The 13,218-nt window shown below is 53.9% G+C and overlaps 1 protein-coding gene across 3 annotated transcripts in view; it reads right to left on the bottom strand.

Annotated features, from left to right (window-relative positions):
* Nucleotides 1-13,218, bottom strand: part of PLEKHM1 (pleckstrin homology and RUN domain containing M1) — a 56,131-nt gene that overhangs the window by 4,223 nt on the left and 38,690 nt on the right. For all 3 annotated transcript variants that reach the window (XM_055408096.2, XM_055408097.2, XM_088829177.1), the window contains 3 exons: nucleotides 10,020-10,940; nucleotides 7,411-7,556; nucleotides 3,688-3,881 (listed from right to left, as the gene is read on the bottom strand). In XM_055408096.2, the coding sequence (XP_055264071.2) occupies nucleotides 3,688-3,881; nucleotides 7,411-7,556; nucleotides 10,020-10,940 (1,261 nt within the window). The remainder of the gene's footprint in view (nucleotides 1-3,687; nucleotides 3,882-7,410; nucleotides 7,557-10,019; nucleotides 10,941-13,218) is intronic.

Here is a 13,218-nt window from a genome sequence, read left to right on the forward strand (position 1 = left end):
ATCCCATGCTCAAAACTCCTCAACAGCTTCGGCTGCCAGCAGAATAAAATCCTATGCCTTTGTGGTGGCACAGAGGGTCTTCGAGGTCTAGCCCCTGCACCCACAACCTGGCTGCGCTGAGCCCTGCGAAGGTCCTGGCAAGCCATGCTCTCCCTCTACTCCCCAACCCCCCACAGCCATGGATTCCCTGCAGAAAATCCGACCCAGGCTTCCTCTGGTTCTTTCACTAGACCCTGGTTCACCACATGGCTGATGCCATTTGTGTTGGGGCAACTCCGCTTTCCTGTGAGTGAGGACAGAGTGGGATCTGGAAGCTCTTACTGAACTGATGGTGGCCAGACTGGAGAAGGGTGACCCCAGCTTTCTGCTTGGTTCTCTTTAATACTATTTGAATACTATCTTTGTAAAGAAGAAAAGCATTCTTTTTCTTTTTAAAAGGAGAAAGAAAACTCCACAAACATTCAGCTGATGCCACCTCCTCCAAGAAGTTCCCTGGCCCTCTGCACCCTGCCTCCTTCCCTCATATCACACGCCTCCCTGACCAGGGCCATCTGTTCACCTGTCTCTGTCCCTCCCTAAGCACTGGGCCCCTCATGTGGCCCTCACCACAACTCCAGCAGGCCACATGAACATGGGGATCACTGGCCCATTTTATAGACAAGAAAACTGAGGCTCGGAGAAGTAAAGCCACTTCCTTGAGTCACACAGCAAGTCTGGGGCCAGGTGAAGGCTGCTCCTGAGCTCATTCTTCACCTTATGCTGCTTCTGAAATGGGACTTCTGCAGGCCTGGCCTTGCTTTCATGAAGGCTGGAAACAGCAGCCAGAGACAAATAGGCAAGACCGCCCCCAGTTTCCAGACAGGGCAACCTGGACAGGCCAGTAAGGCTGCTGACCAATCTCAGCAGGGTAAGGATGGGCAAGTGAGGCTGGCACCCAGGACCCGCCCTACAGGCAGCTGGTCTACTCAGGTCTGCAGACATCCCTGAACTGGAGAGGGTCACAGGGTCCCACCTGACCTGAGATTTTATCCCCCTGGACAGGGGGACAGGAGGGCAGACTCTTGGGCCCTGGGGCCTGGAATCTCAGAAAGGATGAGAGTGAGTGGGACCCAGGACCCACTGATGATGGAGCAGCAATAGCCTCCCCAGAAGCAGCCATCTGGGTCCCTCATGGTGGCCTCCAGAAGGCTTTCTGCTCTTCCAGGCCCTGCAGAGGAGACCAGGGATCAGCCATCTGCTCTGAGAGCCTGTGAGGGGCCAGCCTCTGTGCTCTGCCTAAGAGAGGGCTCCGCATAGCATCTCTCCAATGCAGAGCAGCCCTGGGAGGACAGGGACCAGGACTGAGCAGGGAAGCCCAGCAGACGGGGGTCTGCACCAGCCCTGTTGGGAGGAGTGGCTGCACGGGGAATGTGGAGGGGCTTGTGAGCTGCTCCAAGTCCCCAGAAACCAGCAGTGAAGCCTAGTTGGGCAGCAGGCACCAGCTCGTCTACCTGAGGTCTGTCCTCCTGGGATCCCAGGACAGCATAGCCCCACAGAAGGTGTCACCCCTCACTCCCAACTGAGCGCTGAAAGCCCCCCTAGGCACCGGGTACCAAGAAGCTTTATGAAGGGCATCCTGAGGGTCCTGCCCCAACCTTGTCCTCTTGCAAGGATTTGGGGAGGGCTGCTGCCAGGGCGGCAAAGTCAAGCCACCATGGGGCGGAGGGCTGGTGGGGACCCGGGAAGCCAGAAGACCAGCCCCTCTCACGTCTCTGGCCTCCTCTCACCATATCCCCACTTCCCTTCTCACTGCCTGGAAATTTCCCGCTGTTCTTTCCACACACGGGGCCTTCATCCACAGCCCATGCACATCACTACTTCTGTCTGGAACACTCTTTCCTGCAAATCCCCTCTTTCCCACTCATTTCACAGGTCTCACACTGGAGGTCAGTTCCTCCAGGAAGGCCCCCACCATTGGCCCCCTCCAATATGGGTCAGACCCCCCACTCCGCTGTACTTCCAGAGCTCCCTGCTCTCTCTTCCGCCCTCACTCCTGGGGGTAGCCGCTGCCTGCTCCCTGCCGTGCCCTCCAGAAGGCAGGAGCCAAGTCCACTGTGCTCAGCCCTGGGGCCCACACCCCTTGCCGGGCACTGAGCGCATTCTCAATAAGCACTTGTCAAATGAATGAATGCATTTCATGCTCAAATAAAAGCCACTCCTAAATGCAGAAAGGGAGTCCTCCACCCAGCGCTGGCATTTCTCCCAAGAAGTTGCTTGTGCACTGACCCTGTGTGTAGTATGCGTGTGTATGTGTTTGTGTGTGTGTCTGTGTGTCCCCGTGTCCGGGCACTGAGCAAGCCACTCTTCAATGTGTGTATATGTCTGTGTCCCTGTGTGTGTGTGTGCCTGTGTGTATGTGTGTGTCTGTGTCTCTGTCTCTCTCTCTCTCTGTGTGTCTCCATGTGTGTCTCTCTGTATATGTCTCTATGTGTCTCTGTGTGTCTGTGCTCTCTGTGTGTGGGTCTCTCTCTGTGTCTCTTTGTGCATGTGTGTATCTGTCTGTCTCTGTGTGTCTGAGTCTCTGTGTGTGTCTCTGTGTGAGTGTGTATCTCTGTTTATGTGTCTCTATGTGTCTGTCTCTCTGTGTGTCTCTTTGTGTATGTCTCTGTGTGTGTGTGCGTCTCTGTCTCTCTCTCTGTGTGTGTCTGTATCTGTGTGTGTCTCTCTCTGTCTCTGTGTGTGTGTCTTTATCTCTGTGTGTGTCCCTGTGTGTGTGTCTGTATCTGTGTCTGTGTGTGTGTCTCCCTCTCTGTCTCTGTGTGTGTGTCTGTGTGTCTCTGTGTGTGTGTCTCTCTCTGTCTCTCTATGTGTGTGTGTGTCTCTGTCTGTGTGTGTGTCTCTGTGTGTCTGTATCTTTCTGTGTGTCTGTGTGTGTGTGTCTCTGTGTGTGCGTCTCCGTCTGTGTGTGTCTCCGTGTGTCTCTTTGTGTCTGTGTGTCTGTGTGTGTGTGTCTCTCTCTGTCTCTCTGTGTGTCTCTGTGTGTGTGTCTGTATCTTTGTGTGTGTCTGTGTGTGTGTCTCTGTGTGTCTGTATCTTTCTGTGTGTCTGTGTGTGTGTGTCTCTGTGTATGCGTCTCCGTCTGTGTGTGTGTCTCCGTGTGTCTGTGTGTGTGTCTCTCTCTGTCTCTCTGTGTGTCTCTGTGTGTGTGTCTGTATCTTTGTGTGTGTCTGTGTATGTGTCTCTGTGTGTGTGTGTCTCTCTCTGTCTCTCTGTGTGTCTCTGTGTGTGTGTCTGTTTCTGTCTGTGTGTCTGCGTGTGTGTGTCTCTCTCTGTCTCTCTGTGTGTCTCTGTGTGTGTGTCTGTATCTTTGTGTGTGTCTCTGTGTGTCTGTATCTTTCTGTGTGTCTGTGTGTGTGTGTCTCTGTCTGTGTATGCGTCTCCGTCTGTGTGTGTGTCTCCGTGTGTCTGTGTGTGTGTCTCTCTCTGTCTCTCTGTGTGTCTCTGTGTGTGTGTCTGTATCTTTGTGTGTGTCTGTGTATGTGTCTCTGTGTGTGTGTGTCTCTCTGTCTGTGTGTCTCTGTGTGTGTGTCTGTCTCTGTGTGTGTGTCAGCGAGTGTGTATCTCTGTCTGTGTGTGCGTCTCCGTCTGTGTGTGTGTCTCCGTGTATCTCTTTGTGTCTGTGTGTGTGCCCCGTGTCCGGGCGCTCACCTCTTGCTCAGCTCCTTCAGGGCTCCGCTCCGGCACAGGCCCAGGTAGTCCCCCAGCAGCTTCAGCTGCTCCCGGCTCCTCCCGATGAGGCGCATCTGCTCCACGTGCTCGTACAGCGACGCGTTCACCAGCTGCAGGTTGATGAGGGGCTGGGCCCGGATCTGTGTCAGGAACTTCAGGGCCTGCCTACAGACCTGAGGACACCACCGGGCAGTGAGGGTGAGACAGGAGGGCCATTTTGTGAGAGCCTGAGGTCGCCAGGCGCTGGGTCACCTACTCCCTCGCTCACCCCTCCAGCCACCTGCTGAGGGAAGCGGTACCACCTTCGTTTTACAGACGAGGAAACTGAGGTTCAGAGAGAGGAAGTGATTTGGCCAAGGCCCATAGCTCAGATAAGTCAGGATTTGAACCCAGTTGATCTGGCTTCCAAACCTGCTTGTTCCCCTTGGCACCAGCAGCTGTCCCTCCCTGACCACACAGGGACGGGAAGGAGGGTCCACACGCCTCTCCCCCTGGGCCTCACAGATCCTTCCCACTATTTCCTGGCCTCCCCGCCCCCGCCCCCATTTTTCTGCTGAAAGGAAACAGACACTACCCTGGGCCAACTCAGGAACCAGGTGACCAATCTGAGTCAGGCTCCAACCACAGGAAACCATGGATCAGATACAGCTTAACCAGAGGTTTCCCAAGCTTCTTCCGTCCTCATTAACAGCACCAACCAGGGCAGGGCCTTCCTTCAAGTCTCCATGTGGAGTTGAGTGATCGATCTGGGTTTCTCCCTCTTGATAGACGTGGAAGGTTCTACCCTCAGCCCTGACCCTAACGCCAATTACTGAGCACCTATTATTTGCCAGACACTGGGCTAAGGACCTCGACCGCATCCTTTCTTCAGCCTTACAACAACCCATAGGAGAAGGTGTCATCATCCCATTTTACAGATATGGAAACTGAGACTCAGAGGAGCTAAAGTGACTGATCCAAGCCACCAGAAAGAAAGCAGAGCCCAGGTGTGAATTGAGTGCTGTCTCTGCACCCTTGGCCGCCTCACTTACAAAGAGAAGCCCCCTTCCCCTGCAGTCTCTTTGGGGCGGATAAGGATGGAGGAGCACCATCAATCACACCCTGCAGTGCTTAGTCCGACTTTGGATCCTGGCTCCACCCCTTCTCAACTGTATGACCTCAAGAAACTTACTTAACCTCTCTGTGATTCAATTTCCTCATCTGTAAAATGGGGAAATAAAAGCACCTACTGCACGGGATTGAGTTTACATTAAAAGAAAAGCCAGGTAAGCAGCTTCTCAGTGAATGGGAGTTGCCATCAGACTCTGTGGGTGCCTGTGTGGTCCAGGCATCTGTCTGCTGGCCCCAGGGGACGGGACAGGGCCAGCAGGAGACTGTGAGGCCAGGGGCTGCTCTACCGGCTTCACCAGCATTTCTCACCTCACTGATATCTTCATCTTTCCCCATTTCCCAGAGCCCTGAGGAACCAGCCCCCAACCGACAGGCATCCCACTGGCAAAGGCCTGGTGAGTCAGTGACTCAGGTCAGACTGCTGTTGCCCAGCCCTTCCCACAACTCAGCCCCAGGCTTAGGGTGAGGCCCAGATGAAATAACATGCAGGAATGCGCTCTGAAAACTGCCAGGTACTTAGACAGGCATGAGCTTTGAGCTCTCCTGGGACTGTTCCTCCCCCACGGGTGTGGAGGAGACAGACAAAGGGAGAAGCCCCAGGCTTGGGCTGACGTCCTGCCAAGTGCCAGCCAGGTCTTGCACAAGTGGGTCAGCCAGACAGTGGACAAGGGGCCCCTAACCTGCCAGCCAGCCACTTCCTATTGTGAACCTTCCTGTCTTTCCCAGATCTGGCATTTTTGAGAGAGTTGGATGCTTCCTGACCTTAGGTACGCCTAGGGAATTGTTAGAATTTTCTAGTTGGAAAAAGGAAGTAGCACCAAAATTACAGCAGTGAATAGGGAGATGGCTCAACAGGGGCATCCAGATGTTGTAAATGGTGAGGGTGTTTTATGACCAGAGGGTTCTCTGCACTTGTGGTCATCTTGAGGTTTAATTTTCTCCATGGAGTTAGTTAAATACTAACACTGAGGGCAGAGGTGAGGATGAGATAACCAATAAAAAAGCCAAAGTGAAGCTAACGTTGGGACTTCTCTAAGCTAATGTGGTCCAGTGGTTAAGATTCTGTGCTTCCAATGCAGGTTCGATCCCTGGTGGGGAAACTAAGAGCCCATGTACAACATGGCCAAGAAAAGAGAAAGAGAACCAAAGTGAAGGTAACAGGTGCTTCCATCCCCAGGGGGTGGAGGTAAGGGTGGTATAGGTTCTGAGAATTATGTTCTCTGGGCTCTGATGGGGACATATAAGGAGACAGCATGGCTGGCAGGCCTGGGTGTCGAGAGAAGTAAACAGCTACTTCCTCTGTTTCTGTGTCTTGTCTTAGCAGAAATCTGTACCTTTGGGAGAAAGCCATCTGCACCCCTTGAGGCAGACCCTGACCGAATGAATTAGGGGCAGAAGGTGAGGCCTTAGGAAAGGGAAGGGGCCCCATCTAAGTGACTGGTGGGTTCTGTTTCCTTTAGTCCTCGCTGCCTGGAGACAGGCACTGTAATTAACCCCACTTCATGGACAAGGAAACAGGAAGTGGAAGAGTTTGCTCAGGGTAACACAGCTACGTGAGCAGATAAGCTCAGCTGAAGAAGAGGAAAATCTGAAAGACTGCAGAATACATCATATTTAAAAGCATTTGGTGAACATCAAAAAGTATCCAAGATGTAATACTAACTGAACAAACATGTTATAAAGCAGTATGAGCCCAGTATGATTCCAAAAGTAACAAAAAGTAGATGCTTGTATGCCTGGAAAAGGTTGACTGCTCCCAGGGGGAAGTGTACCAGCTGGCTGACCCATTCATTCATCCATCATCCATCCATCCATCCACCATCCATCCATCATCTACCCATCTACATTCATCCATCCACCCATCTATCCATCCATCCACATATCTATGCATCCATCCATTCATATCCATCCACCAAGCCACCCCTCAACCCACGCATGCAACTACCCACCCAACCCATCCACCCATCCTCTGTATCTAATCTATTCGATCGTTTCTGCCTATATCTATGCTGGGGCTCTAAGCAGTTTCATCTGTGCCCACGGAGAGCTACAGTGAACCATCCTGATTCCCACCCGAGGACCAAGGCAGGCGTGGACAGAGCTCTGCCCAGGGGCTGTAGCTGCTGCTGCTGCTGCTGCTAAGTCACTTCAGTCGTGTCCGACTCTGTGTGACCCCATAGACGGAAGCCCACCAGGCTCCCCCGTCCCTGGGATTCTCCAGGCAAGAACACCGGAGTGGGTTGCCATTTCCTTCTCCAATGTGTGAAAGTGAAAAGTGAAAGTGAAGTCGCTCAGTCGTGTCCGCCCCTTAGCGACCCTACGGACTGCAGCCCACCAGGCTCCTCCATCCATGGGATTTTCTAGGCAAGAGTACTGGAGTGGCTTGCCATTGACTTCTCCGAGGGGCTGTAGACCAGCACCAAATTACTTTCTTGGTCAGCTCCCCCATATCATGGGGCCTAAACTAGTAACCCTGGCTTCTCTAGAGCCAAACTCCCCCAAACATATGAATGGCAGCAGCAAAGAGGAGTGACCCCTTCTCTGTTGCTCAGCAGCCCTGTATGGCCATGACAGGCTGGGCTCAAGACTTACCAGGCGCTTGGTGAGGTCCCAGTTGTGGATGATCCTGGCCGGGATCACTGAGGCATCGTCTTGATGGCAGATGTCACAGTAATAGAGGCCAGAGAAGGCACAGAGCTTGGGTCGTACAAATGAGAAGCCGATTTGCCGGGAGCAGCCTGGGGAGAGGAACAGGGGGAGGGTGAGCAGCAGTGGGGCCAGAGTCAGCTCCTGAACAACAGTAGCTGCCAAGGCAAAGGGCCTGCTAGCTAGAGAATGCAGCCAGATTAGAAAGGAGAGCGTGAAGATAAAAACAACCACCATTCATATTCCCACCAATCAGAATCAACTCTGGTCATTAACCTTTATGACAAAACTCTGTAAGAATTATTGTCACTGTTTCCCAGCTGAAGAAACTGATGCACAGAGAGGTTAGGAAACCTGCCAGTCACACCATGAATGGGTGCACAGCTGGAGTCAAGTTTGGGTCAGGTTGGAGCAGAGCCGGCGTTCTCTTATTCCTAACTGCCTCTGTTCAATGTTTCCATGGCTTGTACACCAATCCCAGCCTCCGCTAAGCTCACCCCTCCACCGGGGCCCAGAAATGGAAGCAGGGAGTCAAGGTCTAGGCAAGGAGCTGGGGACACGGGGCTGGACACAGAGGTGGTGGACATGGCCTGGTGCCAGCTTGAAGCCAGGGCCTGTTACCTCAGGATGGGGCGCAGGGCCCAGCTTCAGCCCCTCTGCTGGAGCCCCCCAAAGCAGGGGGCAGAGGGGATCAAAGTAGGGTATGCCCAGGGCACCAGAGGCAGGGCTCAAATCCTGAACACAGGCCCTGCCTCCTACGGGGCCAGGGGGAGTCCCTTCAGCCTCCTGGAGACTAGAAGGACTGGTTCTTAGTGTATGCGCTGTTTTATCCTGACCCTCACTGAATTTTTGCAAGGTTCCAATTCAGCTACTATTTGCTACTTTGTGGGGTTATCACAAAGTTTAAATGAGGTTTTGAAAGTAAACTATGAGATACAAGCCAGATGTCAGAGGCCGGAGGCCAGGCCACAGAGCTCTGTGGGCAGAAAGAAGGCCCAAGCTCCCCAGTTTCAGTCTGGCTGGCTGGGGGCTGGCGGGGGCGGCAGGCAAAGTGGTGGCAGGTGTGGGGAAAGCTGCCTTCTAGCATCCACATCCCCAGTGGGGAAGCCCTCCTCCTAGCCCTGGGGGCCTGGCCTCCTCTCTGAACCTGGAGCCCTGGGCTTAAGGGCAAAGTGTGAGTGTTAGGGGCTGGCAGGTGGGGGAGGGAGGCAAGGGGTGAACAGGGGCTTGAAGACTTTTTTCTGTAAGAAGCTCTTCTCTATAAAAGAGGGAAGGCAGAATGCATAGCTTCTCCATCCTCCAGGGGTGGGGGGAGAGGGCAACCAACTGCAGACCACTTCCTTCAGATGCCTGAAGCAGGCTTTCCCCTCCAGTCCCACATGCTCCGCCCCGACGGGACGGCTCCTAGACCGCGCACAGCTGCATCTCCCCGTGCAGCAGGGCCACCTCCTCACAGTTCAGCTGGAGGGCCTGGGCTGAAGGAAATGGATAGTCTGGACTGGGGAGAAGACCTAGAAATGGGATGTGAGCAAGGGCATATCATGCAGCCTTGAAAGCACGGGAGTGGAGGGGCCCTGCGGGTGCCTGGCTAAGAGCACGGGTTCTGGGACCACCAAGTCCTCTTCTGGCTCCCCCATCACTCGCCGTGTGAACCTGGGACAGGTCCTTACCAGTCCTGTGACTCAGTTTCCTCAGCTATAAATAGAGACAAATCCCAACAGGGTTGTTGTGAGGATTAAATGAGACAATCCAAAGAAAGCATCTGGCCCAGTGCCTGGCATGGAAGGACTGGATCTGACGATGCTAATGACAGAGCAGATGTACTGATGTAGAAGAATGTGTATAACAGATTCCTAACTGCATTAAAGCCAAGCAGCAGAACAATAGATACAGCTGAGCTGTCTAAAATCGTGGGGACAAGCCACAGGTGCCCATTTAAATATATTATTAAAAAGGATTTTCCAGGTGGCTCAGTGGTAAAGAATCTACCTGCCGATGCGGGAGACCCAGGAGACGTGGGTTCAACCCCTGGGTCAAGAAGATCCCCTGGAGGAGGAAATGACAAGCCCCTCCACTATCCTTGCCTGGGAAATTCCATGGACAGAGGAGCCTGGTGGGTTGCAGTCCACGGGACTGCAAAGAGTCGGACACGACTGAGCATGCACACACACATGTTATTAAAGCCAAATTAAAATTCAGTTCCTTCCACACTGGGAAGCCACACGAAGTATTCAATAGCCACATGTGGCTTGTAGCTACGCACTACTGGATGGCACAGATTCTAGAACATTGTCATCATCACAGAAAGTTCTGTTGGCCAGTATGTAGTATGAGCCTATTGTTATAATTAAATACCTGTGTACACTTGTAAAAGCATGCAAAAATATTTGAAGCCCTGGCTCCAGAAGAATATAATATGATCATGGAACAGCCTAATTTGCTGCAACATCTCCAGGGCAGTATGGGGGCGCCTGTGGGGCGCAGGAAGGAGTGCAGAGCCTAGCGCTGGAACCCCAGTGTGGGCAGGCTGGAGGTGGGGGACAGCGCGTCAGCACCTGCGCAGAAGCAGCCCTGGGAGTCAAGGCCTTTCTCTGTGGGGATGGCCACCAGGTACTGCAGCAGGAAGCCATTCTCCCGCGTGGCGAACTTCAGCACCTCCTGACAGTTTTCATCCAGACTGCCACCGAGGGTCACCGCCTCCTCGGCCGTCTCCAGGTAGGACGCCAGGACCTTGCGTAGCACGTCCCTCCACAGGGCGGCCTCCTCGGCATTCCCGGCCTGCAGCTTCAGGATGGCCTTGGCCGTAATGATTTTGAAGAAGGCTGGGCCCCCGAGGCTTGTGTCCGGCAGGATATCTCGGATGGTCTCGACTCCGTGGCTGTCACTTAACATCTTCTCATTGTTTCTCACGCGGAAGCACTTGAGGGACTCCAAGGACAGGGAGAAGATGTAGGGCATCCATGTGCGGTCCGTGTACAGGTAGAGAAGGGACTCTTTTATAGCGTCGGGCTCAGGCACCTGGGAGAAGGACCAGTTGAACTGCGGGCCCTGGGGGGTTTCAGCCTCTGTGTGCAGGTCCAAGGGGGCAGGGTGGCCACCCTGGGGGGCTTCTGGGGGGTCCTCAGGCTGCTCCGGGTACTGGATGGTAACCCACTCCTCCTCCTGCTGGGGCCGGCACTTCTGCAGCGCCTCACGCACCCGGTCCAGCCAGTCCTCGGCTTCATCCCGGGACGAGGCGCGCAGGGTCAGCTTCTTGCCGGAGAAGAGCAGCTCGAAGCGGCCGTCGCTGTGGGCCGGCCCCACGGACTCGCAGCGCAGCAGGGAGCAGGTCTCCGCGCAGGTGCGCTCCTTGCCGCTCAGGTAGAGGCGCAACTCCAGTGGGGAGAGCTCGCAGAAGAGTTCCTTCCAGATGCCCATGGCCCCTCGTCGCTCCACAGTGCCCAGCTTCAGGAGCCCCCGGAATGGGTTGGACAGCCCTGCAGGCATAAAGAGGCTCTTTAGATGATAGGCCTGGCCCTTTGCCACCCTGGATAATCTCCGGGACCTGAGTCCTGTCATGGGTGTGGACTCCGTGACCATGCGGAGAACACAGGCCACCACCGGCTGGATGGGAACGTATTTTGAGAGCCTCCCTCCCACCCTCACTCCAGCTGATGACGGTGTTCTTGAATTTCACTGAGAAAATAAAAGCACTTCAACAATCACCTCCATGTATGCTTCACTACACGCTCCCCTTCCAGCATCTGCACCCACACTCTGAGCCCCGTCGCTGGGGATGAACTGACTGTGCTTCTGTCTGAGGCCACCCTCCCATCTGTGTAATTGTGCAGGGGTCCCCCACCACCACCCCGCCTACTCAAGGACAAGGATGTCTCTCCAGCAATCTTTTCTGCCCCTCCTGCGTCACTGTCTTCTCCCTCTCTCCTGGATCATTCCCACCAGCCCACAAACACGCTGTTATTTCTCCCAGCATTAAAAATATCTCTCGACTCTACTTGCATCTCTAATTACCACCCTGGGTCTCTGTCTCCTTCACAGAAACCCCCCTGAGGAGGTGTGGGATTGTCTCTGGGCGCCCCTCCTTCTGTTCTTTCTTGAACCTCCTCCAAGCAGCCTTCTGTCCCAAGTCCACAGAATCTGCCCTTGGGAAGGCTACCAGGCCCTCCTTGTTGCCAAGTCCTAAGGCTAGTCGGTGGTCCCCATCTGGCCTGGCCCATCAGCATTACTGCACTCAGCAGAGCCCCCCTTTTCCGAGGTCTTCTCTGCCGTCACTGGGCCTCCTCTCCTGTCTCTCAGATGCTCCCTCCTCTCACCGGCCTCTTCATGGAGGCCCTGGGCTCGGCCCTGGTTCTCTTCTCTACTAATACCCACTTTTCCTAGCTGAACTTCCCTGGTCTTGGGGCTTTATGCCAACAACTCCTCAGTTTTTATCTCCAGCCTGGACCTCACCCTTGAGCTTTAGATTCCGATCTCCATCTGCTCCGTGTATGTCTAATAGGCTTCTCGAAGTTGACACGTCCAAAAACGTGTTCCTGATTCTCCCACTCCAAACCCACTTCTCTCCTGATGGTCTTCATCTAGTAAAATGGCGCACTTCATCCTCCCAGATGCTTGGGCTAAAAACTTTGGAGCTACCCTTGATTTTTGTTTTTTTTCCTTTCACACCCCACATCTAGTCTATCAGCAAATCCTCTTGGTATATTCAGAGCCTTCCTCCACTTCTCACCGCCTCCACCACTACCACAGGGGCTTGGTCCACCATCATTCCTGGCCGGGCATGGCTGTGGCCTCCTGACTGGTCTATGCCCCCCTGAAGCCTCTCAAGAAATGAGCCAGGATGACTCCCCCGGAGAGTCCCCCAAGTCAGATCACGTCTCTCTCAGAGCAAAAGCCAACATCCTTCCTGTGGCCCACGAGGCCCCCCATCACTCCGACCTCATCTCTAGCCACCCGCTTCCCGTCTCCTCTGCTCCAGCTACTCTGGTCTCTGCTGCTTACTGGACACATCAAGTATGTTCCTGTCGCAGGGCCTTTGCACATGTTCTCCCTGCTTGAAATACAACGATTGCCTCGTGCCTCTCTCCCCACCTTTCAAGTCTCCTCAAATGTTACCTAATTTGTGAGAGCTTCCTTGGCCAGCCTTTATTTATTTATTTACTTGCTGGCTGTGCTGTGCAGCTTGCAGGATCTTCATTCCCCGAGCAGGGATTGAACGTGGGCCCCAGCAGTGAAAGTGTGGAGTCCTAACCATTGGACCATGAGCGAAGTCCCTGGCCATCCTTTATGAAATAGTACCCTGCCTGCCTCCCCAGTTTACTATTCCCCACAGGAATGACCCCCTGCCCCCACTATATGCTTACTTGTTCATCTGCTTATTTCCTGTCTCTCACACTAGAATACAACTCCCGTAAAGATAAGGACCTGGCTTTGTTTCCTGTTGTGTCCCCAGCACCTGGAATAGTACCTGGCACATCTCAGGTGCCCAATAAGTATCTGTTGAGTAGGGAGTGTGTGTACCACACACAGCCCAAGGCTCCCTGATCCCTGGGGGCTAGCCATCTTCCTGAACAAGGGGATCCAAAGGACACACAGTTCTCTCTCCCAGGCTGGACTAGCCTTAGAGATTTCAAACCATTGTGTAGGGTCTTCCTATCCTTCTGGGTACCTGATGATGCAGGCATAAGGCACACCTTCTCTGGTATGGTTGTAACCATCACATGGGCTGAAAGAAAAACCTAAGAGGAAGTGGCATGG

This window comes from Moschus berezovskii, chromosome 20 (assembly GCF_049115385.1).
Source record: "Moschus berezovskii isolate FMDL1 chromosome 20, NW_MosBer_1.0, whole genome shotgun sequence".
In the NCBI taxonomy this organism is placed as follows: domain Eukaryota; kingdom Metazoa; phylum Chordata; class Mammalia; order Artiodactyla; family Moschidae; genus Moschus; species Moschus berezovskii.